This window comes from Salvelinus sp. IW2-2015, unplaced genomic scaffold (assembly GCF_002910315.2).
Source record: "Salvelinus sp. IW2-2015 unplaced genomic scaffold, ASM291031v2 Un_scaffold117, whole genome shotgun sequence".
NCBI lineage: Eukaryota > Metazoa > Chordata > Actinopteri > Salmoniformes > Salmonidae > Salvelinus > Salvelinus sp. IW2-2015.
This window is the reverse complement of record NW_019942517.1, coordinates 272-25,519: the sequence shown is the minus strand read 5'-3', so window position 1 is coordinate 25,519 and position 25,248 is coordinate 272. Positions and strand designations below refer to the sequence as shown.

The 25,248-nt window shown below is 42.8% G+C and overlaps 1 protein-coding gene across 6 annotated transcripts; it reads left to right on the top strand.

Annotated features, from left to right (window-relative positions):
* The first annotated feature begins 63 nt into the window (after positions 1–63).
* LOC112068158 (MAP kinase-activating death domain protein-like) lies at positions 64–17,240 on the top strand. Of its 6 annotated transcripts, none has more exons than XM_024135219.2 (18): positions 64–505; positions 803–989; positions 1,107–1,257; positions 3,177–3,383; positions 4,897–4,953; positions 6,600–6,703; positions 7,032–7,115; positions 7,669–7,827; positions 8,063–8,195; positions 9,577–9,639; positions 10,131–10,251; positions 10,356–10,461; positions 10,600–10,710; positions 12,014–12,121; positions 12,361–12,525; positions 12,713–12,785; positions 13,523–13,629; positions 16,898–17,240. In XM_024135219.2, exons 1-18 carry the CDS (start codon positions 330–332, stop codon positions 16,985–16,987), a joined length of 2,202 nt encoding a protein of 733 aa, XP_023990987.1. In that variant the 5' UTR covers positions 64–329; the 3' UTR covers positions 16,988–17,240. The 6 variants fall into 6 exon arrangements, with proteins under 6 accessions (XP_023990987.1, XP_023990982.1, XP_023990988.1 ...); XM_024135214.2 differs by having other exon boundaries at positions 3,174–3,383; XM_024135220.2 differs by lacking the exon at positions 4,897–4,953 and having other exon boundaries at positions 65–505.
* The last annotated feature ends 8,008 nt before the right edge of the window (positions 17,241–25,248 follow it).

The window sequence follows — 25,248 nt, the reverse complement described above, 5'->3', positions numbered from 1 at the left end:
CATCTGCTAATGTGTGATGCCCAAACACAGCGCCATTTTGACTCCTTCTGAGTGATGTCCCTTTTGATCTGTCCCTCATCTTTTAGTGTCTGAATATGAAACCTGTAGCTCAGCTAGTCATTAGCTAGTGTCCCTGCCCCTGAAAATGTGTGTGTGTCCTTTCATATATGCAGGATGGGTCCCATCTTCTTTGTCTATTAGTCTTTGATGTGGTTATCTAATTAGTACATCGTAGTGTGATTTGGGGGCTTTGCAGTGAAGTGTATAAGCTCATCCTGTATCAATTCAGCTAGTATTTCTGTTTGTATGTCTCTGACTTGTCGTTTGTTATGGTTTTGTGCTTTCCATGGTATTTACTAGAGACCTCACTGTTCTATATGGCTCCTGCAGGAGGCGCCCGCGGTCCCCCCAGGGCCCTCGTTGACCAGAAGTCGTCGGTCATTAAGCACAGTCCCACGGTCAAGAGAGAGTCCCCCTCTCCCCAGGGTCGTGCCAACAACACCAGGTAACAGACCCCTATGAGACTGTATTACCAGGACATTGCTGACTGACTAACGCTGACTGACATTTATTTCAATTAGTTTACCACCTTCATGGCATAATGTCTTCATGGTATAATGTTGGCCATCAAAAGCAAAAGCTGGTTGTCATAAACTTTCAATATAATGTCAAATTACAGACCTGGATAGGTAATATATCAATCCCCTTTAGGAGAAGGGTTGTCTAACTTAAGAGCCAATGGTGACATACAAAAAAGGGGAGTGTGATCGGAGTGACTGAACCAGAGCTGTGTCCGTCCCAGTGAGAACCAGCAGTTCCTGAAGGAGGTGGTGCAGAGCGTGTTGGAGGGCCAAGGRGTGGGCTGGCTCAACATGAAGAAGGTGCGCCGCCTGCTGGAGAACGAGCAGCTACGCGTCTTCGTGCTGAGCAAGCTGAACCGGGCCGTCCAGTCAGAGGAGGATGTCAGGCAYGAGGTCATCCGTGATGTGGTGAGTGGCTCCACCCACCCAGGTGGGGAGAAAGGAATGGGGCAAGAGAGGGGGAGAAAGAACATTTTAATTAAATAACACCTTACAATTAAACTCTGTGTGTGTTCTACTCTTCAGGAGATTAGCAGGAAGGTGTACAAGGGCATGTTAGACATACTGAAGTGCACCGTTTCTAGTCTGGAACACTCYTACACCAATGCCGGGCTTGGAGGCATGGCCAGCGTCTTCGTTTTGCTGGAAATAGCACGCACCCACTACCAAACCAAAGGTAACGTTCAGAAACCTATACTCGAATGAAAGTGTCGAKATTTTCTCTCAACGGACACATTCAATCAGCATGTCATTCCCCCTCCCAAAACTATGACTTAACTATTTCCTCTGAAAAAATGAAAGGTACTGATGCTTGATTCTTGTTTGAAAGTGCTTATCAGCGTTTCATATACTCCACTTATTTAAAGGCAACGTAAGTATTGGATAGGAAATGGAGTGCAATCTGGAGAATTTCTTCTAGCAACTCATTTGAAAAGTAAGCAATATGTTTTTACAGCAGTGAGTTCMGGTTTAATCTCTCTGAGTCAGTACCGCCAACGCATGCTTCATTTTTAGGTGACTTTTGCAGTTTGTTTAAGCATTCACCGAGCAAATTTGGGTCATAAGAGCAGAAGACAAAACAACTAGGGATATGACAAACGATAACGTTTAATAAAATTCCWCTCAAATTCACAGTGCAGCTTCGCTGCTGCCAGCAATGGGTTGGGTCTCAGTGCGTCCCTTTCAGATGTTTAAGCATTGCACCTCTTCTACCATTACTGTACCTCAATTCCACTTTGCAAAGTTTACATTTCCTTCCTCATCTAACTTCTTAAAGTATTGCAATACAGGACTTCGCTGCTGTTGCTTGCCTTTCTCTGCTTTTTTTCCAACTGTTAACGACGATGACGTAGTGGTGGAGAGTCGACTCCAAAATAATTGATTCCTCGACTCCTTGCGTGTCGACTCACATRTCTTAGTGTTAAGATTCGACTCCTAAGATTCAGTATTTTTGGAACGGAAGAAACTGATTAGTTGCCGTACTTCCAAGAATACAAACACTCGCATCTTTCATAGATAGCTAGCAAGGGATGGAGAGAGAGGGGAGGGGCACAGTATAGGCAGGTCGGTCACCAGGCAGATAGTCAGAACCGTGCACTAGACCTATGRATCGGCAATCAAAAGCTGTATTTCTTGGCTTACAATGTCTCGCAACTTCAGTAAAGCAGGGCCTATCATCAATTAATAAGCTAGGATATTCTACACGCAACAGACCGAAGACTGAACACACTCGTATCACTAACGAAGAGAAAGAGCAAGGGTGTGTGTAATCATTAGTCCAAATAGTTACAGGCGAGCCAGCGTGATGAAGAGCGAGGAGGGGGCCGGCAGCAAAAATMTTGTGCATAGACGGGTTGGTTGTTTAGCAACTATGGGCAAAACAGACTGGGTTGGCTTAGATTGTTGACATGTAAACTATATTTAGTCTCCAATGTTTATTGAAAACATAAATACATTTGCACAATGAGCACTTGTTGTCTCTCAAATACATCTTTACAGTTGACGATTAGCTAAGCTAGTGAATTTTTGCCATATTTGCATTGACATAAAATATGTCAAAATACCTCAAAACAAGAACAAGATGAAACTAGCTGAAATTAGTTACTTACAATGAGTTACTTACAATGGCAGTTTCTTGTCAGTGTTGGTAGCTATCTGGCCAACCTCAATCACAACTCACGGACGTATGCGCATCGTTTTCGTGTCAGCTAACCCATCTATATGTCTTGGTAATCTGTCTTGCATGCCTCGCAAATTCACCAAAGTAGACTAAAGTTATATTTAAATTAAATTACACAACTTTTCTAGTTAGGCTATAACATATTAATAATATATAAATATGTTTTGTGATCACTGCACTGCTATTTTAATTATGTGGGGGGGACAACAAAACATGTTTTTTCGGTTTGGGATTATTCTAAATGTTAAGGAACCCAATTTCATTTTAGCGTTTTAAATGTTCACACCCCTACAAACAACTGTCTATTCTAACCTTCAAACCTCCCACTGCAACTCTACACTGTTTCTTCTCTCGTTACTATCTCTTCCCCTTCTTCCCTATTCTTCTCCCTTTTTCCTTCTTGGTGGCCTCAGTAGACCCAGAGAAGCGCAAGCAGAGCCCCAGTGACGCTGCAAGCAGCCCGGGCAGCAAAGGGAGCCCATCTCCCCGCATGGAGGGCACCAAGCCCCCGGGGCTCCTCCTGGTTCCCCGTCTCCAACTGTCGCACCCCACCTCGGGGGGCAAAGGCACCCGCCACTTTGACACCCGGAGTCTGAACGAGGAGAATTTTATTGCCTCCATTGGTGTGTACCCCACCCCATCCCCCCTTGCATGCACTCTGAGAGCACCCCTTGCCCCCCCTGCTCACCAGTCTAAACCCTGCCCTACCCCTTGACCCACCTCTCTCCAACCAGGCAACAAGGGGCGTGCTTTCCCTTCCATTAAAAAAGAGCCCCTTATGATATTCCATTCACTTTGACCCACACCAGTGATGTGCGCCCAATGGTCAGCATTTAAAGCTGTAAAACTCTGAAATATATTTAGAACGTAAATACAATATGCTGGTTTGCCATAATATTTGGACACAGGTTGCATATTTGCACATCATGCAACTTTAATTAAATTTGACAAATAACCACATTTGAATTCCAGATCTGGCCTTGGATAATATGTTGCTATGTGTGCGAGATTGGAACAGCCTTGAGCGGTGTAGGCGTGTGTGAAATATTTGCATTGAGCCCACCACCCACGGCCTGGATGTGTTGTGTCCCTCCCCACCCACCCTTCTCTGAATGTTGAGTGCCCCAGTTTGCCGCCTCCTCTCGTGGAGTCCTCCTTTGTTTGCCTTCTAGCACCTTGACTGCATGTCTTCGTTTTCCGTTGTCTTCTCAACTCAAAATCTGCAGTACCGTGCTAAGGAGTCTGAAGACCTGTCTCTGCCTTTACTGCAGGTTTCCTTAAAGCGCGCTGTACAAGTAGCAGCTCTCTCKGCTCTAGCATGGKGGGTGGAGCGTCACTCCCCAGTAAACAGGCCCAAGGAAGAGACAAATTTCATGCTCACCGTTAGCAAGCCACGGTTGGAGTTTAGCTGAGGGATAGGGCTAATTAACACTGAACATCGTGGAAAAGGAGCGATGCATTGCTTCRCCTTTCGACCACCGTTCTACTATCTCAAATGTTACTTTGGGTCTGTATACAGGGGACAGATTCACCCAACTCCCTCAATCTCCCAACCTAAGCTCACTTCACCAGCCCCTTTTTTCTCTTTGGGAAGATGCAGCTTCAATTCTACGGAATGTCTTTTTGAGACTTGCACCCCTGCTTCTGCAACAGCTCCATTCAACCTGCTGGCTAGCTGGCTGGCCACTCCACCCCCATTCCATGCCCTTCACAAAGCCCTGCTGCCTCAGTCACCCTGGTTCTGGAGAGCCACACACTGCTAGCCAATAAGTTAGCACCTCGGTCACAGAACATTTGAAAGGAACCCCAGTATTCCACCTTGTGTGGTTCTCCAGGACCATGGTCCAGGAGTGTTGGGTGTGTTGTAATGTTACACCTCAGTAGCAGTAACTGGCAATGGATCAAACTTTGCATACATATAATTATGTCATAGTGTTCCATATTGCCAAGCTGAAATGTGACTACTCTCAGACATTACAAAACATCCTCAATTGTTAAAATAACAGATTTTTTGAATGCCTAATTTTGTTTTATGTTATGGTTTATCTAATGCTCATCCTCCATACCTGCCTACTCAACCAGCTCTCTGACACTCTCTCTGTCTTTCTCTCCTTGCTTGCAATGCATCTTGGGTAGAATTGTGGAGCAGGCACCATGAAAAGGATAAGCAAAAAGCTATGGAAAAACAACAGAGTAAGATATTTTTCACACACAAAAAAGACTGGGGGTATTGCATAACTGCCAGCTCTTAACATTTCCACGCCCTTCTCTCCACCTTTCCCCGACCTACTTATGTTTATTAGTCACAAATGATTTAAATAGTTAATATAAGTGATCATGTTGACATGGATAATGATTCTAGGACTAGGTCTATAATCTTGATTTGAGGTGTGTTCGTAACGGTTTGTACATTTTGGGTATCAGTGGAATAACTGAGTTACGCCTGCATATCTCAAATCAGGAGTCATAACTTAGTGAGTCTCTTACTCTCCATAGAGATACTCTGTCATATGTTTGCCAACAACTCGTTCCATTCTTATTCCCTGAGTTGTGAAATAGTCGTTGGAAACGTAGTCTGTCTGACACATACCCAATCGTTCCCTGTTTTTCCTGGGCTCTTGAGGTTCTGTCAAGGTTAAGACAGTTGTGGCATTTCATTTAACAAATGTCCTTTTCTGGAAAATCACTTCACGGCCAGAAGGTAAATTGTACTTTTTTCCCCAAATCAGATAGCTGAGCCATGAATGAATACATAATAGTTTGTTAGAGTACAAACACTGCTTGCAGGTTTCTTGGCTGCATGACCAAATGTATCACAGAAGTCATGGTTACATTTGCATTGAACTATTATAATTGACTGTACTTTCTTCCAATGTAAAGGTTTGATATCCTGGACTCTTCAAAATGTACAGATTGCAGGCCAGCGTTTGTTTCATTGTAGTAAAATGTTCCTAGAGGTGCATTATGTGAGTCATAACCAGGTGTTTCTGCAACAACTGACTGATATATTAACAAAAGTGCTGTTGTTCAATGCTTGTCTAAAAGCAAACTTGTGCAGAAAATGGTCCCCTATTTTGACTGTCCCTCAGTTTGTCTGCATGTCTAACTGCCTGAGTCTGTATGTCAACTTTGACCTCTTTTTATATTGGTATCTGCCTTTTGTCAATTACAGTTTGATCTACATCCATCAATATTCCTACTGATTTTGCACTCTCCACTTGCCTCTAAAAAGTCACATGATTGGTCCTTTGAAAGCTGACCACTGGATCATGTTCATTAGGGCACACGTACCAATGTTTTGCAACCGAAAACAAATGAGATAGTATCTCTCTGTTTTGGGCTATTTACTTCTGTTTTGGCCTACTGAACATGAGCTATTGTTATTTATTCWTTTTTTTATGCTTCCTGAATATTAAAAAAACAACATAGCTGTTGTTACTTTTGTTCATTGAATTCCACAACAAAAAAGAAAGACAAGATCCTCCGGCTGAATGGAAGTGTCCCTATTTTAGGGCCAGTTTTTCCGGTCAAAGTTATGGTGTTCGAGGTCAGACACACCAATAGCGTTTGCAGGCAGAGAGTACCTTGCACCTCTGAACGTAATTTGCAAACCGAGTGCGCACCAATTTCACATGGAGAATCGTGTGAAAAGTGTCGTCAGTCAGATCGGAAGACGAACGCTAAATCCACATTCAGTGCGACGTGTGCGAGCCTTTCAATAGCAGTTAGGTCACCACCCCCCCCACCTCTCTGCCAGTTGCCAATCATGTGACACTCAGTAAGGGGGCAGTGTGGAAGTGCCCATGGCACCCGTGCTGACAACAACATGTATCCTGCAGGAGCGGAGGGGGCTAAGAAACAGCACCCTGAGCTGACCGACACGGAGGAGAAGAAGTCCCAGATCAGTGCTGACAGTGGCCTCAGCATCACCTCCGGATCRCAGGTCTGTTATTTTCCAAAGCCAGCTCTTGTAACTAAGCGAAGCACGTGGAATCTGACATTTTTCATGTCGGTTATCTCCCAACTCTGGCGCTTGAGGGCCACAATATCTGCTGATTCTCATTCTTGCCTTTTAATCTGAGTCTGATATAGACCTGGGCAACCAGGGTTGTAGACTGAGTGTTTGGGTTTTGATGGCATGGACTTGTGAATTAGTATTAAGGAGATGACAAAAAACAGGAGTCACTACGGCCCTTGAAAAGAAGTTCATTTCCACTGTTTCTATATGCCTCTGTCTGCTCACCTCTCTTTTTCTTGGTCTTGCTTTGCAGAAGAGTGACACAGAGTCTGTGACCAGCACTGAACCACCAGTCCTTACCAGAAGCACCAGCCAGGACTCAGAGGCCAGCACAGTGGTAGGGCATGGCCAATACAGAGAAACAATCTCACCCCAATCCTAAACCCCTCTCAACCTTACCTCCGTGTGACTCATCCCAAGGACCGCTTACTCCCAAAGTGTGATTTCTATCCTTAGTCTAGTCTTACAAGGTTTACACTCAAGCTCAAGCCATACATCCCCAGTAACACTTATCCCAAACAGGTTGCTTCCCAATCTTACCAAATTCCAAGCTTGAATAATTTCTAGTCTTTGTTAACTTTGGTCCTACTCATCTCTTGTCTTGCTTTGTCTCAGCCTGGCACAATGGCTCTTACCAAAACCGTACGTGTCATACTAATCTACCTCATCCCCAGTGTTTCTTAGCCTTAGTGTAACTCAGTGATTCTCAAAAAAAACAGCTCTCCAAGAGCAGGGTTGAGGAGTACTGATCTAACTCTTGTCTCTTTTGGCCTTAGTCGAACACATCCTGTGTGTCTTTTAGCCTTAGCCTTACTCAGTGTGAGTTCTCTGTGTATCTGTATGCCTGATATTCACTAGTCTCCTAACACTTTGACCCCTGACACTTCCAGATAAGTAACAGCTCAGGGGAGACGCTGGGAGCTGACAGTGACTTGAGTAGCACCGCTGGGGAGGGCTTGGGTGGCAGGCAAGCCCCCCACCTCAACCTCTCCAGGGGAACACTGTCCGACAGCGAGATTGAGACCAACCCGGCCACCAGCTCAGTGTTTGTGAGTGGAAAATACTTCCTGGCTGATCACACTGCTTGATTCACCAGTTAATATTAGTGCAATTGTTTTGTTTTTGGGGTGTTTTCTAGATGTGCGAATGCATTCCCTGTGGGACATGAAGTCTACCTGTGGATGTCAATCTTGTAAATGCAGGATTGAGGGGTGATTCCAATTTTTGACTATCTTTGGCAAGATGAAATTACCCCATGATTTATGTTTTGTGGTGTTTGCCCAGGGTAAGACCCAAAAGATGAAGCCTGGTGTGAAGGAGGCGAAGGCAAAACTTGTGCCTGTCCTGGCTAAGGGGCCTCCCGCCCAGCCCTTGGAGGACATCAGCATGAGGATTTACCTGTGTGATGGCCTGCTGGGTATGTTCCAAGATGGCTGATGTTTTAGAAAGGCTATGGTTTAATATCTACTCGTGTCTTCTTTAGTCTCCCTCTGTTCAACTTTGTGGTAAAAAGTTACAGTAAATATGTAGTAGACTCAGCAAGATGTTGCATGCACAAAGTAAACAAAATATTAGGTCAATTTCCACATCTAAGAGCGTTGAAGCGCGAGGCTAAACGTGTCTGCTGTCTTGCATCGTGCTCATCTCATATCTGCGGTGCTGCTCGTTGTAACGTCATCTCGCGAAGTCTACCTTTTTAAAGTGAATCCTTCCTATAAGGCAAAACACAGATATACAGTACCAGTCAAAAGTTTAGACACACCTACTCAAAATACTCTTGGCATTCTCAACCCACTTTTCAATGAATGCATTTCAATTAACAGACGTGTCTTGTTAAGTTAAATATAACACTTTTTTGGTTGCTACGTGATTCCATATGTGTTATTTTATAGTGTTGATGTCTTCACTATTATTCTACAATGTAGAAAATAGTAAAAAATAAAGAAGAATTACTTGTTACTTTTACTTCTTATCAGTATTTTTAAGCATTTCACTGCAACACCTGTTATATTCGGCGCATGTGACTAATACAATTTGATTTGAATGAGTAGGTGTGTCAACTTTTGACTGGTACTGTATGTGTGTGTGTGTGTATACACTACCGTTCAAAGGTTAGGGGTCACTTAGAAATCTTCCTGTTTTTGAAAGAAAAGCAAATTTTGTCGATTTTAAAATGACATAAAATTGATAAAAAATACAGTGTAGACATTGTTAATGTTATAAATTACTATTGTAGCTGGAAACGGCAGAGTTTTATAGAATATCTACATAGGCGTACAGAGGCCCATTATCAGCAACCATCACTCCTGTGTACCAATGGTACACAATTATTTTTATTGGCCAATCTGAGATATGGCTTTTTCTTTGCAACTGCCTAGAAGGCCAGCATCCCGGAGTCCCCTCTTCACTGTTGAGACTGGTGTTTTGCGTTTAAAATGATCAACTTGGATTAGCTAACACAACGTGCCATTGGCACACAGAAGTGATGGTTGCTGATAATGGGCCTCTGTACGCATATGTAGATATTCCATAAATCTGCCGTTTCCAGCTACATATATACATGATTCGTCAAACTCTTTATCTAAAACTCTGTCTCACTATTTGACTAACACTGCATGAACTGTACTATAAAGCGTGAAGGTAGGTCTGAAGTGAATGAGGCTGGGTCAATTTTTTTGTCCTTTCACTCCTCTCTCTCTGCTTTTGGCTTGCCATTAACCCACTCAGCTTTGAGCTTAACCCTCTTTGCTCTGCTGCTCCTCTTCCTCCCTGCTGCGTGTCCCGGGAACGCCTTGCAGGGCGCGACAAGAGCTCCATGTGGGACCAGCTGGAGGATGCTGCCATGGAAACCTTCTCTCTGAGTAGGGCTGACCTCTTTCATCTTTTGACCTTCTATGTTTATGCTTGGATGCAATGCCCACCTGGGCTCTGGTGCTCACTTGTGTATTGTCTGGTGCTTTGATGTGGTGCTTTGATCTTTACCACCACTGGATTTCCCATCACACTGAGGGGTTTGTATTGTAAACAATGTAGCACGGCTCCTATGAATAAGTAAACAAGAGAAAATGTCTCTTGGTTGACAAACACATTTTCAACAATCACAAGGTCAGGTGTGTTCGTGTGCGTGTGTGCAGTTATGTAAGGTTCTGTGGGATCATGTGTCTGTTAATGCATGTCTACTGGCGAGTGTGGGGTGACGTAGTTGTCAGTGTGAAGGGGATTTTGACCTCGTGATGATTTTGTACAGTAACACTAGTTTTGTGTTTTTGTGTGCCCTTGTGATTGTGGTCATGATGTGTTTGTGTGTGTCCTTTTGGACACAGATAAGCAGTGTGTGTTTATATTTGTGTAGGTAAGGAGCGCTCTACACTGTGGGACCAGGTCCAGTTCTGGGAGGATGCTTACTTGGATGCTGTCATGTTGGAGAGGGAGGGGATGGGCATGGACCAGGGACCTCAAGAGATGATTGACAGGTACAAGTTGCCTATTAGAGTGGATCTGTATTTTTGAAATGTCAGCCATCCTTGTATAGCTGTGTTTCCTGTTTAGAGGCTGATGGTTACCACTGTTTACACAGATACCTGTCACTCGGGGACCACGACCGTAAGCGCCTGGAGGACGATGAGGACAGGCTGRTAGCTACTCTACTGCARAATATGATCGCCTACATGCTAATGGTTAAGGTGGGCCTATCATACACAATGTTTMACTCCGTAACCCCCGTATGTCAACTGCAGCAACTACAAATGTTAAGATAGGTAGGCATCGTATATTTTCCAATGTGTCTTGCGAAATTTGTTTGTCCGTTTCTGTCTGTCCAGGTGAGCAAGAATGACATCAGGAAGAAGGTGAGGCGTCTGATGGGGAAGTCCCACATCGGCCTCAGCCACAGCCAGGAGATCAACGAGTGTCTGGACAAACTGGCTAATTTGGTAAGAAGGCACCAAYGGTTCTCTCTCTTCAATAAAACAGGAGCCACTAAGGCGGTCAACTGTTCTACCAAGTGGCATATAGATTCAAAGTTTTATATGGTCCTTCAAGCCAGATCATTTTATGCAACACATGTTTTTAGTGTGTGTGAGAATATCAGTGTTGCTGAGACAGTATCTCTGTTTAACCCGCTAGAGTCTAAGCCCTGTCTAAGCCGGGGATGAAACATTTGATTTGGCATTACTTCTATTAGCCCATAGAAAAGCATTGAATAACAGATTCATTACATGGAACAACAATCCCCTAGAAAAATGTAAAGGAAGTTCTGTCTTATATCTGAGAGATATAAGAAAGATCAGGAAATGTGTTTTATAATTTTCCATGTATTTAACCCCTTATTTTAGTCACTAAACAGTCTCCATATATACTTCCATGATTAAAAAAAAAAAAAAACTGGTTATGTGGACCTTCAGATGAGGCTTGTGGGCTTCCTAGAGCAAAACAACCGACATGTACAGTACCAGTCAACTTTGGACACACCTACTCATTCACGGGTTTTCTTTATTTGTACTATTTTTCTACATTGTCGAATAGTAGTGAAGACATCAGAACTATGAAATAACACATATGGAATCATGTAGTAACCAAAAAAGTGTAAAAAAAAATCGAAATATATTTTATATTTGAGATTCTTCAAAGTAGCCACCCTTTGCCTTGATGACAGCTTTGCACACTTGGCATTCTCTTCTCTTTTTCAAAAATAAAGAAAAACCCTGGAATGAGTAGGTTTGTCCAAACCTTTGACTGGTAGGTGTGTCCAAACTTTTGACGTGTTCGTGAGAGACTCACCTTTCCACAGAGGGGTCATATCACTGTGTAGCCCAAACTGTTTGAAGCCTACAGACAGAAATTGGCAGATGGGGCTGTCACAACTCCGTAGAGCAAAACGGAGAACACCATCGGGTTCGTGAGAGTCATCTTTCCACAGAGGGGTCATAATAGTTTTATAGGCCAAACTGTTCAGACGCTACAAACGTTTTTGTGAGAAGACCGATTTTTCTGAGTATCTCGTGGTCTGACAAACACCGTTCTTCTAATTCTGCCACCTTTCACCCCAGATGTGGTAGGGCGATCTCAGCGGATGCGGTGGATTGAGAGGCAGCCCATGCAACAACAAAAAACATATCTCTAGCTTAAACAGATGTATTTTGKCACAGATTTATTTATGTTAATTATATTTCCATGGGGCCCCGCAAAAATTGTAAGAGAAGGGTTAACTTAACGTCTTGTTCACTCACATTTCAGAATGGCCGCGAGCTGTCCATCAGACCTAGTGGAAGCCGTCACATCAAGAAGCAGACCTTTGTGGTGCATGCTGGGACAGACACCACGGGGGACATCTTCTTCATGGAGGTATGAGAAAGACACTTTCAGAATTCACTTTCCCGGACCTTCCTTATACATAGTCCTTGTTCATGTTTTTTTTTATTGTGCCCAAGAGATGCATGAAAGCCAGACAAGTGTATCTGAATAGATCAAATTTAAGAACTGTCAAAATGCTGCAATTTGTTGTTTCAGTAGATCAAGCGTTTAGCTCTACAGTAGATATCAATTAATTGCWTTCTTTGCCTCTGTCCATTTCCCCCATTCAGGTGTGTGACGACTGCATAGTCCTGCGCAGCAACATCGGCACAGTGTATGAGCGCTGGTGGTACGAGAAGCTCATTAACATGACCTACTGTCCCAAGACCAAGGTGCTGTGTCTGTGGAGACGCAATGGCCAGGAAACCCAACTCAACAAGTTCTACACCAAGAAGGTGAGCCTCTACCGTCTGCGCTTCGCGTACTGAAATGCGGCTAGCAATTATGAACACAATGATATCCGTGTCAGTGGAACCTCTGATTAAGGTGACTGTAAATGTGGTGACTTTCGTGTCAGACTTTGTATAGACACTTTTCGTATTCCATAGTCCATAATCTGAATTCAAATGTTTTCTTGTCTAGTGTCGTGAATTGTATTACTGCGTGAAGGACAGCATGGAAAGGGCTGCTGCACGACAGCAGAGCATTAAACCAGGTATGTGTGCACGTTGGCTAGACACTTTCTTTGAGGCAGCACCAATGTATGATTGCGCTGCGTTTGGAAATGTATAGCCCTAGGGCAATGGTATTCAAAGTCTGGGTCGGGACCCCTAGTGAAGTTGCAGAGGAATAGCAGTGGGATTGCCTAAATATATTAAAGAAAATACAAATATAAAAAATTAGAGTTTTTTTTTTTTTAAGAGTACAGATTATTGTATGGGAAAATATACAAACGTTTATGAGAAAGATCATTTTAAAAATGAATGTTACTGAGGAAATGTATTAATTGGGTTCTTTTCATTTTGATAAGAGAGATGAAAAGTAATGAATTGAAGGTTATTTGTTCATGTAAAAATGGACATTTTCCAATTTTTAAGGTTGGGTCATTGCATTTGTCCAAAAAAATGGTATCCCCAGAAATGCTGGCAAACAAAATGGGGTCCCCAATGAAAAGGTTTGTATACCACTGCCCTAAGGGCTAATAGCAGTTAGCAATAGTTCATAGTCTATGGAAAAGTATAAATTTAGGGTGTAGGAATAACTCTGAGTAAAGGTGAGCTCTAAATTACTGCTTTATCATCCAAGAAATTCTATAACCTTTTGAGTCAATCAGCTCAGTTGGCCAAGTAAAGACTTTAATATCTGTCATCACTAACACTTTTCAAAAGAGATGTACTGCGGAATGGATAGGGGAGGGATCCTTTGGTTTAAGCGATCTGCCCCTCTCCATAGGTCCAGAGCTGGGTGGAGAGTTCCCTGTGCAGGACATGAAGACGGGCGAGGGAGGATTGCTGCAAGTCACCCTGGAAGGCATCAACCTCAAATTCATGCACAGCCAGGTAGGAGGCCTGTATTACCACATACACACATATACAATATATACACACACGCACACATACACACACGCAAAACCACTTAACCTCTTTCCACCCACCTCAATTCTTCTCTTTTTCTATTTTCTTTCTCTCACACACACAACTGTGGCTCACTTCCTCTAAGGTCCCTTTAAAAAAAGAGAGAGAATAGAAGGCATTTAGGGTTTTTTATGTTTGACATTGATAAATATTTTATAGCCTACTGAATTGAGTGCAAAAGCAGAGCACATTTTGAAGGTACTTCAGTCACCGTTTTGATCATGACCTTAGAGGAAGAATACATTTTTGTGCTTTGTCTTTCTATGATTTAAAAGATGTTATGTTTTATTTGTGCAGTCACTAAGATGTGTGTTTCAAGAAGAAAACACATATCCACTTAAACATTTCTGTTAAAGGCCTCCCGAGTGGCGCAGCGATCGGGGCATTGCATCGCAGTGCTAGAGGCGTCACTACAGATCCTGGTTCAATCCCGGGCTGTGTCGCAGCTGGCTGTAACCGGGAGACCCATGAGACGGCGCACAATTGGCCCAGCGTCGTCCGGGTTAGGGGAGGGTTTGGCCGGCTGGGATGTCCTTGTCCCATCGCGCTCTACRGACTCCTTGTGGCGTCCGGGGGCWWGCACGCTGACTTCAGGTCGCCAGRTGTACGACACATTGGTGCGGCTGGCTTCCGGGTTAAGCGAGCAGTGTGTCAAGAAGCAGTGTGGCTTGGCAGGTCGTGTTTCGGAGYATGCAWGGCTCTCGACCTTCGCRTCTCTCGAGTCCGTACGTGAGTTGCCTGCGATGGGACAAGACTGTAACTACCAATTGGATATTACGAAATTGGGGAGGAAAAAAGGGGTTAAGAAATATAATAATTGGACATTTCAAAAATACATAAATATTATGTTAATACTTAGCATTCTTACTTGTGGTGCCCAAACCTTGTCGTCTGTTCGTGTGTGTGGGGGGGAAGGCGAGTGTTCTGTTTGTGTTAGAGAGATTTCAGAGATAAGACGGATGACCTTGTGCAAAGACTTTTCATTAATAATTGCCATTTTATTTTACTGTTCTTTTAAAGTTTTGTCCCCTTAAATTCCCTTGACCTGCATATTAAAGTTAGATGAAAAATACCTCTTCAAGTATTCACATCTTTTGGGGGTGGGGCAATTCCATATCCTTAATCAACTTGAGTAAGAATATAATTGACCTCAGTCCTCACGACTGTCACAAGTAGATCTTTTTGGACCTAAAGGAAATGCTTGGATCTGAAATAACAATTATACAATTGCTCCGCCAATGATTGAGGGTCATAGGAGTGGCACTCATTTAATATAAGCAAAGTGACGAAACACACTGGACATATCACACTGTAGGATTGGGGCAAAAACGCATTGAATCAWCACAGGGYAATGCCTACTCATAAGGTAATACTCAATTGTAGTASAATAGAAAATCATGTTTTMGACSACTACATTCTTTATGAAAGGTCCTATCTTTTTGAACTGCTTTCTTGATTTCTTTAGATCACACAGCGCACCTAATTGAAAGTTATTAAGGCTAGACATTGCAGCGGCCAATCGAGAGTGTATTTGATTGTGCCTTCTTTTTGATGCAACACTTCAACACATTGGTCTAATTTGAGCCACCTAACAGGTTAGAACACGGTAGCTATGGTTGAAGAACAGTTACATCATCGTCATCATCATATAGAATTTAACAAGGGTACAAGAGTCATACGTTTGTAAAACCCTTTCCCTACTACAGACACCTAACTTACCTTTTAAGGAACAACACATACGTTTGTGCAACCTAATTGTACGATAATGGTCATAGCGCTCATTGAGATGCTGCTTGGCAAATTCAAACCACAAATTCAAACCTCTTTTTCCACCGTCAGCTCTGCAGGAGCTTAAGCACCAGTAGTAGATGTCATATTCATAGACATCATTCACGCAATAAAACAACAACAAAAAACACTTAACAATCTTGTTGTAAAGAACTTTTTCATATAATAGTTAAGGCCAACCCATTACATTTTCCCAGTGCAGGCCCACCCAAGCTTCCAGTGTCAGACATGGGGCACCGTAGGGTTAAATACGTGGGCATGTTACAGAGGGGTGAGGTTGTTATAGGCGGCAGCCTGTTTTGTTGGGGAGGCGATTGTGGCTGAGTGCCCTCTTGTACCTGTACTACTGAGCTGTTGGTGCCAGCCCTCGTTGCTGGAGGAGGGGGCATGGAGGGCATGGGGGGCGGGAGTGGGTTCCCAGCAGTCAAAACTGGTTGAAATGATGTAATTACATCATGTAMTATTATTGGTTTTGGTAAGCTGGTAGTAACTGTKWTTTTCTGGGTTAGGCCCAGGAACAAACCAAAAAAAGACCAGCTGTTACAAGTATAGACTAGACCAACTTTCAGTAGTTATTTTTCCACCTTTCGTAGTTTAGCACTTTATCATTCCAGTAGAAATTTCTGTGATGGGTATATTATATTGGCATTGARAGCTGTTAATACGTCAAGTCCCGTCCATTAGGTGGATTGTTTTTCMGGGGATAGTGCAGCGCCCTCTTTGTGCGCCGTCCAGTGTTTGTGCTCTTCTGTCCGATAATAATTCAAACCGTTTCTCTTCCATGCTCTCTCCCCCTGCAAGGAGCGGAAGGTACACAACCTCTGCTGTGTTTATTTGTTAGCGGTTATGCCATTCTTTGGTTGGGTTATTTTTCCTCAATTGTTTTAGCTGTGTGTGGCAAACTTTATTTTATGTGTCCTCATCTCTGTTTTCATATGGAATTTCCATGTATTCTAAGCATTACATGGGCCACAGTGCATTTGCATTAGTAGGGAAAACAGGAATTAATAGCAGTCACCATTGCTTCACTGTTGCTTCACAATAGCTTTGCTGATGCACACTATAGCTAAGGCACTATAGTGCGAACAAATTGCCATATTATAGTTTCATTCAGCAAGTAGTCATTAATAGCACTCACTTCATCATAGACCTTCCCACAATGCATTTCTACTCACCTAACCCCAGCACATGTAAGCATTCAATCATGGAAACTTCTGTTTTGTGCTTTCCTATTTCTTTTTGGTAGCGTTTAAAAGCTTGCATATACCATCCCTTTTTCCCTTTTAGTATTGACTAGATGAGAATTTAACGTTGTTCATTTTCTATCTGAAATGTTTAATTTCAGCCTGTTGTCATTGAGTTGCTAATGTTCTGTCTTGCTGTTTTTGTTTGTTTTTTGTTTTAGGTTTTCATAGAGCTGAATCACATTAAAAAGTGCAATACTGTGAAGGGAGTCTTTGTCCTGGAGGAATTTGGTAATTACCCCATCTATTGATTCTAGGTCTGTACTCGACACGGCAGTAACTCAGCTTCACGACAAACGCAACGCTGACGCACAGAGATAGCAACTGTAACGACTCAGGGTTCAGTGGATTCACAACAGCTCTTGCATACCTCGGGAAAAATATAGTCCGTGTTAGAATTAGCTAGTTTCATTTAGCAATTGAGAAGTCCAGCCCTCACAAATAGGAATGTTTGCTAATTTTATATTTATTGCTGATTTATAAAATAAGACAAAACAGCCCTAATTGTGAGAGTTCTGTCTTTATTTGCCGTCATTTTATTTCGTCCAGAAGTATTTTTAGTTTTTAACCATGAGGTCTTAGGAGTCAGATCTGTCGTATTATGATGGAAGACTTGATGCACAGCTTGTTTCTGCATCAGACTTTCGTAAGGATCAAATGTTGGAAATTCGAGCTTTAGGGTAGGAAATCATTTTAGGGTTCACTCGACCAAATAAGATGGTATGTGCATGAGAGGGAAATTCATCAAAGCCTAGAGCAAAGGGAAGCAGAGCCCCAGATTGTGTTTTAACGGTTTTAAAAACGCTCATTAAGAATAAAGGACACCTACGTTGATTTATGTTCTCAGCTCTCAGTTGAAGCTGAATTATCTTGAAAAATTGTTTCAATTTAGATTCCTAGGGGGGACTTGATCTGCTTGATCTTCAGGATAGAAGGATGCTAACTTGTTTGAAATGGCCACATCTGGGTTGCGTTGAGTAGGCACAACAACAAAAAACATTAAGAAAAGGAAAATGTGCTTTCTTAGGCATGTTCAGGTAGTATCTCAGCCATTTCAAAACGTTTTCGCTCAATGGTGCCTACTAAATGCGATTAGTGATTCCTTTCCTGAGACCAGGGCTACTATTTAGATATTTAGAGCATTTCCTTCTTGATGTGTACAGTAGATGGTTCGTCATGGCTTATTATACTGCCATATTTGAAACTGATAACCAGTGACCAATGAGATTGTTAGGAGAGCCCTAGATCTGTGAGGTGATAGCCCCCATCTATGTCAGCGCTGGACTGGGTTACTGCCATGTCTCTGTGCTGCTTTTGTAATACGCTACCCTCATCCTTGCCGCTATGAAAACCTTCATTCTCCAGCAGGTAAAGTGCTGTCAAATCTCTCTTCTCCTTTCCTCACTTAAGAGCATTCCTCCTCTCCGTTCCCACCTTCTCTCATGCCCCTCATTCTTTATGCAGAATCCCCCTCGTTCCTTTCTTGTACCCTTGCCTGAGTTTCTGCCTGTCCTTCTGACAGTTTATGAAACTGAAGCTTTCTGCTCCTCTCCATCACTTGAAAAAAGCAAACCCCTCTAGCGTTGTTTTTCCCTCAATGTTTTGAGACGAAGAAACCTAGCGACTTGACAATGTGGAGAGCAGAGGGTTTTGAACTGTCCCCTTCCCCTCCCCCATCTTTCCGACCTCTACATCTGTCCCTTCTTTCGTAGGTTCACAGTTACTAATGAAAAGTCTGTCCTCCGACACTGGCTTTGAACTTGGTCTAGGGAGTTGGGCCTCATTAAAAGGACACTTTGGGATTTTAGCAATCTACTTCCCCAGAGTCAGATGAACTCGTGGATACCATTTTTATGTCTCTGTGTCCAGTATAAAGGAAGTTAGAGGTAGTTTCGTGAGCCCAAAAACTTCGTCATTACACTAACGCTAGTTAGCAATTGTGCTAGTTAGCAACTTCCTTCAAACTGCACGCAGAGACATAAATATAGTATCCATGAGTTAATCTGACAATGGGGAAGTAGATGAAGGGCCTCAATGCCAAAATCCCAAAGTATCCCTTTAACAGTTTATGTATTTGTGACGTCTTTAAGTGTTCAGTTTCTTGCTTTGTTTTTTTCCCTATAATGTCCTGCTTAGTTTCTTTCCCATTCTCCACATTGTTTTACATTGTTATTGTTGTTGCTGTACACATTTGTTCGCACTGTGACTCATGCACAGTCTCAGATTTTTTGTATTTTCAAGCCATTCGTGTGAGTTCTTTCCTTTTCCGTGGGCCATGTATGTCCTTCTTTACACAATCATTTTGATGCCTGTATTCAAATGGTTTGCTGCTACAAACAGTTGAATCTATTCACCAAAACAAATCTAGGAACAGTAAGTAATGGGGGCAGGAAAAACCCTTTTTAGGAAACAACCAAACTATATATTTTTTATCAGCTGAGAAACTGAGCCAACTCATACAGGTATACTGTTTGACATGTACCACAAGGATTAAGCTGGCGGCAAGCTAGAAGCGAGGTTGAAGTTTGGGTGGTTCTCGCAAATGAAGCAAAATAAACAAACTAGCCAGCTTTTTGTCAGAGCTGTTTGCCACTCGCTGTGGACTGAGCAGATTAAATTCTCTAACTTTGTGAACTCATCTCTGGTGAACTATGCAGACCGTCATCAAGATGGTAGTCCGGTATGCAGACATGGTGGGAACATAACCAAACTGTCCCTAAGTTTTATTCACACACAAGCAGTTTTCCATATTTAGCTTGAAAGATGATAGCTAGCTACGTAACTTAGCTGTGGTTGTTTGCCAGTCAGCATAGCTTGTAGAATACTATGTGCGTTATGCCCTGGGATAGTGCGACCCTAGCCCCTGTGTCTTCGGTCAAAAAGACATGCAAGCCGTTGATTCACTGTGAACACTTCAATTCCACAGTAACCAGAATAATGGTGAATATATAGTAGTAACGATGTGTGTGGTTTCTATTTGAGAAAATGAATAATAATACAATATTAGTAATGTATATGAATTCACTAGATAAGAATTTGACATAAGTATAGAATAGGTAATATGCATAAACATACAGAAAATAATCTGCATAAATAGTAGAAAGGAATGTATACATAAACATAATGTCAATAATACCTAAGAAATAGGCATACATAATAAGTGGCTGTGATATATACATAATAGGTGATACACGTAAACAATATGCATATATTGATTGCAATAATAAACTGTGCCACTAGGCTGCAGACGAGCCCTGTAATAGCTCTAATTGCAAAGGCTGACTGACATCCGGGAAGATTCCGGAAAGGGCGGCGCTAGAGAACGACAACTCTTAACGGCTGCGTTTCAAACTCAAAGTAGACAGCCCTAGGCCCTAACCCTCAGGCCTTGAATGACGTTTTACATCGTCACATCCGAGTGTTCTTTAAATGTCCCTTGCCCAAGCAAGGGAGAGTGATGATCGGAGATTCAATGTCCTTGGTGGAAATCTTGAAGTTGAGCTTAAAAACAACCAACCTAAAGCTATTAGTGTTTATTACATTTTTATTTAATCAGGGTCTGTAGTCACGCCTCTAGCACTGCGAAGCAGTGCCTTAGACCGCTGCGCCACTCGAGAGCACAATGTACCTAGTAAGCTAACGTAGCTAGCTAGCACTCCTGTCAGGTAGCTAGCTACAGTTACCACAAGCTGGCTAGCTAGTTTTATAGTTTGGTAACTTACTCTAATATCTGAATTCCAAAAAATATGTTTATGAATCTAGCTACGTTTTATAGGCTCCTCACTACGAGACTACGCCAATTTTCCAATGCTAAAATCAATGTAATTTATATATTTTTTTAGCAAGCTAAGTTCATAATGTTTTCTGACATGCCGAAAATGCAGCCTTGTTGATGTAAATGTAAAACTTTGTGGCCACCAGAGTTTGACATGTGACTACAGATTGAATTGTGGGTGATATCCTGATACCCTGCAAGTGACCAAAGTTCTTCACTCGCTCCGATGGCAATCAAACTGCATCCAGTTTCACTGGGGATTCCCAGAGGGACAATTGCTAGACCAAGGGCTGAGTGGGTAAAAATAACGTGTTTGGACTGCAGCCTAGTGGGTGCTGTATTTCCCCATAGAGAATATCAGGCATAAATGGCGAACTGCCTTAATGGCCTACAGTTACATACAACACTGTAGAATAGGAATTTACAGGTACAAATAACATGCAGGGTGTAAGCATACACAGTAACAAAAGGGATAGAAGTAACAAAAGGTATAGAAGTAAGATAATATGGAATATAAACCTGTACAAGATACTGTTCTGACCACGGCTTAGACCAGTTAGAGGAACCGTGATGGAAGCACATAATATACAGCTAAACAAGGAACGTGAACTATATGTTGTAACCCAATACTGATACATTAATTTGTAATGGACAATGTATAAAAATGAGTAGCAAGGCTACATTAACTGGGAACTAGCATAGGCTAACCAGGATAAGTTAGCAAGGCAAGATACAATGATGCAGTAGAATGTTACAGTTATAACTTGGTTTATCTGTGGCGATTATACAACAGGCATAGCAAACATTTTGTAATCAGATTACAGGCATAGCGATTTTTTTTTTTTTAAACAAATTCATACCACTTTGTTTTCTCAATCACATTCAATTCAGCATTGGAAAAAAGACACGTTTAAGTTTGTTCCACCTGAGTGAGTCTGACCACAAGTCAGAGACCACTATGATGATGCACCAAATGCGTTTGGATACTTTTTGCCTTCTACTCTGTAGCGGTGCATGGGTAAAATCACTGGGGAAGCAAAGCCAGGAAAAAAAGCAATATTACAACCTATGTGTTGTGATAATTGCATTGTTTGCTCTGTAACCTGTTAGTTCATATGCCTTGCGACCGTGATATAAGGCCGAGATAATAAAAAGACAGTGGCAGAATAAATTCAACCAGGGGTGCAACTTTCACTGGGGATGGGGGGACATCACATTCCCCCACATTCTGAAATAGCATTTTTGTCCCACCCACTTTTATCATTGAAATGTGAAACAAAACGAGGCAACGGTGTGCTTTAGGACCATGTGGATGCCTCTGAGCGGTCGGGTAGGCTGTTTGGAGTATTTATCCGAATGGATTAAGAAAGTGTCCCCCTCACTTCTAAAACCAAAGTTGCGCCCCTGAATTCAACCACCTTTGTTTCATCACAAAACCGGAGAGTAACCTCTGTCCGTTGAAGTCCACAAAGCAAATTGCGTGTAACAAACAGTTACATGACCTACAGCATGGTCAAGCAAGTTAATGTTTACGACATTTTCTGACTACTAAACAACTATTGATTTAGAACAAAGAAGCGTTACCGCAAGTCGCAAAGAAAACAGGAGCTGCCTCCACTATTCCAGCACCATTTCAACTGCAACATTTCAACATCATCAAATCATCTATGCTTAGTCTAATACAGTGACAACTAAAAGATACCAAAAACAATTTAGTCCAATCAACGTAAGCTAAATATGATGTGGCTGTCCATGGTTCTGATTTGTGTGTGTGAATGCAGAAAAACATGTTCACTCACCCTACTACAAGCATTTCACTACACCCGCAATAACATCTGCTAAATATGTGTATGTGACCAATAAAATTTGAAACGCCAATGCCATCCTCTCATGTTGACGAAACAGTCTGACTGTCATACAATATACGCTTTTATTTTTTGTTATCCTAGGCTACCTGGCTAAAATGCTTGCTCGCTAGCCTAACTTCCTTTCGTGGGAAACGTGAGCTAGTTAACATTAGCCTTCTCCGTATAGCTACGTAGCTATTGAACTATCATCCTCTCAGTCCAGGGGAACAATGTATGAATTTATGGTTGGATCAGAATTCCCTTTATAATTATTGCCTAGTACGGAGAATTAAATAAAACCATAAGTCCAAATCCCTATCTCCATCCATGCCAAGGAAAGGGCTAATTTTAGCTAGCTAGCCACTGGAGGACAACAACACGAGATGCAACAATTCAAATCAAATCATCACATTTTATTTGTCACATGCGCCAAATACAACAGGTGTAGACCTTACAGTGAAATGCTTATTTATACAAGCCTTTAACCAAAAATGCAGTTAAGAAAAAGTGTTGAAGTATTTACTAAAATAAACTGAATTTAAAATAAATAAATAATAATAATTAACGAGCAATAATAAAATAACAGTGAGGCTATATACAGGGGGTACCGGTACAGAGTCGATGTGCGGGGGCACCGGTTAGTTGAGGTATGTAGGTAGAGGTAAAGTGACTATGCGTGGAAAATTAACAGAGAGTAGCAGCAGTGTAAAAATGGGGGGTGGGGACAATGCAAATAGTCCAGGTAGCCATTTGATTAGCTGTTCAGGAGTCTTATGGCTTGGGGGTAGAAGCTGTAAAGAAGCCTTTTGGACCTAGACTTGGCTCTCCGGTGTCTTAGGCAATTTTTTGGGCCTTCCTCTGATACCGCCTAGTATAGAGGTCCTGGATGGCAGGAAAGTTGGCGCCAGTGATGTACTGGGCCGTATGCACTACCCTCTAGTGCCTTGCGGTTGGAGGCCGAGCAGTTGCCATACCAGGCGGTGACGCAACCAGTCAGGATGCTCTCGATGGTGCAGCTGTAGAACTCTTTTTTTTTCTTCTGAGGACCCACACCAAATATTTTCAGTCTACTGAGGGGGAATAGGCGTTGTCGTGCCCCCTTCACAACTGTCTTGGTGTGTTTGGACCATGATAGTTTGTTGGTGATGTGTACACCAAGGAACTTGAAGCTCTCAACCTGCTCTACTACAGCCCTGTCGATGAGAATGGGGGAGTTTTCTGTCCTCTTTTTTCTGTTGTCCACAATCATCTCCTTTGTCTTGATCATGTTGAGGGGTAGGTTGTTATTCTGGCACCACACTGCCAGGTCTCTGACCTCCTCCCTATAGGCTGTCTCATCGTTGTCGGTGATCAGGCCTACTGTTGTGTCGTCGGCAAACTTAATGATGGTGTTGGAGTCGTGCTTGGCCGTGCAGTCATGGGTGAACAGGTAGTACAGGAGGGGACTGAGCACGCACCCCTGGGGGGCCCCCGTTTTGAGGATCAGCTTGAAGGATGTGGTGTTACCTACCCTTACGACCTGGGGGTGACCCGTCAGGAAGTCCAGGATCCAGTTGCAGAGAGAGGTGTTTAGTCCCAGGGTCCTTAGCTTAGTGATGAGCTTTGAGTGCACTATAGTGTTGAACGCGGAGCTATAGTCAATGAATAGCATTCTCACGCAGGTGTTCCTTTTGTCCAGGTGGGAAATGGCAGTGTGGAGTACAATAGAGATTGCATCATCTGTGGATCTGTTGGGGCGGTATGCAAATAGGAGTGGGTCTAGGGTTTCTGGGATAATGGTGTTGATGTGAGCCTTTCAAAGCACTACATGGCTACAGATGTGAGTGCTACGGGTCAGTAGTCATTTAGGCAGGTTACCTTGGTGTTCTTGGGCACAGGGATTATGGTGGTCTGCTTGAAACATGTCAGTGATGACACTTGCCAGTTGGTCAGCGCATGCTCGGAGTACACGTCCTGGTAGTCCGTCTGGCCCTGTGGCCTTGTGAATGTTGACCTGTTTAAAGTTCCTACTCACATCGGCTACGGAGAGTGTGATCACACAGTTGTCCGGAACAGCTGAAGCTCTCATGCATGCTTCAGTGTTGCTTGTCTCGTAGCGAGCATAGAAGTTATTTAGCTCATCTGGTAGGCTCGTGTCACTGGGCACCTCATGGCTGTGCTCCCCTTTGTAGTCCGTAATAGTTTGCAAACCCTGACACATCCAATGAGCGTCGGAGCCGGTGTAGTACGATTTAATCTTAGTCCTCTATTGATGCTTTGCCTGTTTGATGTTTCGTCGGAGGGCACAGCGGGTTTTCCTATAAGCGTCCTGGGTTAGAGGCCCTCTCCTTGAAAGCGGCAGCTCTACCCTTTAGCTCAGTGCGGATGTTGCCTGTAATCCATGGCTTCTGGTTGGGGTATGTACAGTCACTGTGGGGACGATGTCATCGATGCACTTATTGATGAAGCTAGGGACTGATGTGGTGTACTCCTCAATGCCATCGGAAGAATCCCGGGAACATATTTCAGTCTGTGCTAGCAAAACAGTCCTGTAGCTTAGCATCTGCGTCATCTGACCACTTCCTTATTGAGCGAGTCAGTGGTAATTCCTGCTTTACTTTTTGCTTATACGCAGGAATCAGGAGGATAGAGTTATGGTCAGATTTGCCAAATGGGGGGCGAGGGAGAGCTTTGTACACGTCTCTGTGAATGGAGTAAAAGTGGTCTAGAGTTTTTTTTTTTTCTCTCTGATTGCACATTTAATATGCTGGTAGAAATTAGGTAAAACGGATTCAAGTTTCCCTGCATTAAAGTCCCTGGCCACTAGAAGCGCTGCCTCTGGATGATAATTTTCTTGTTCGCTTATGGCCTTAATGCAGCTCTTTGAGTGACGTCTTAGTGCCAGCATCGG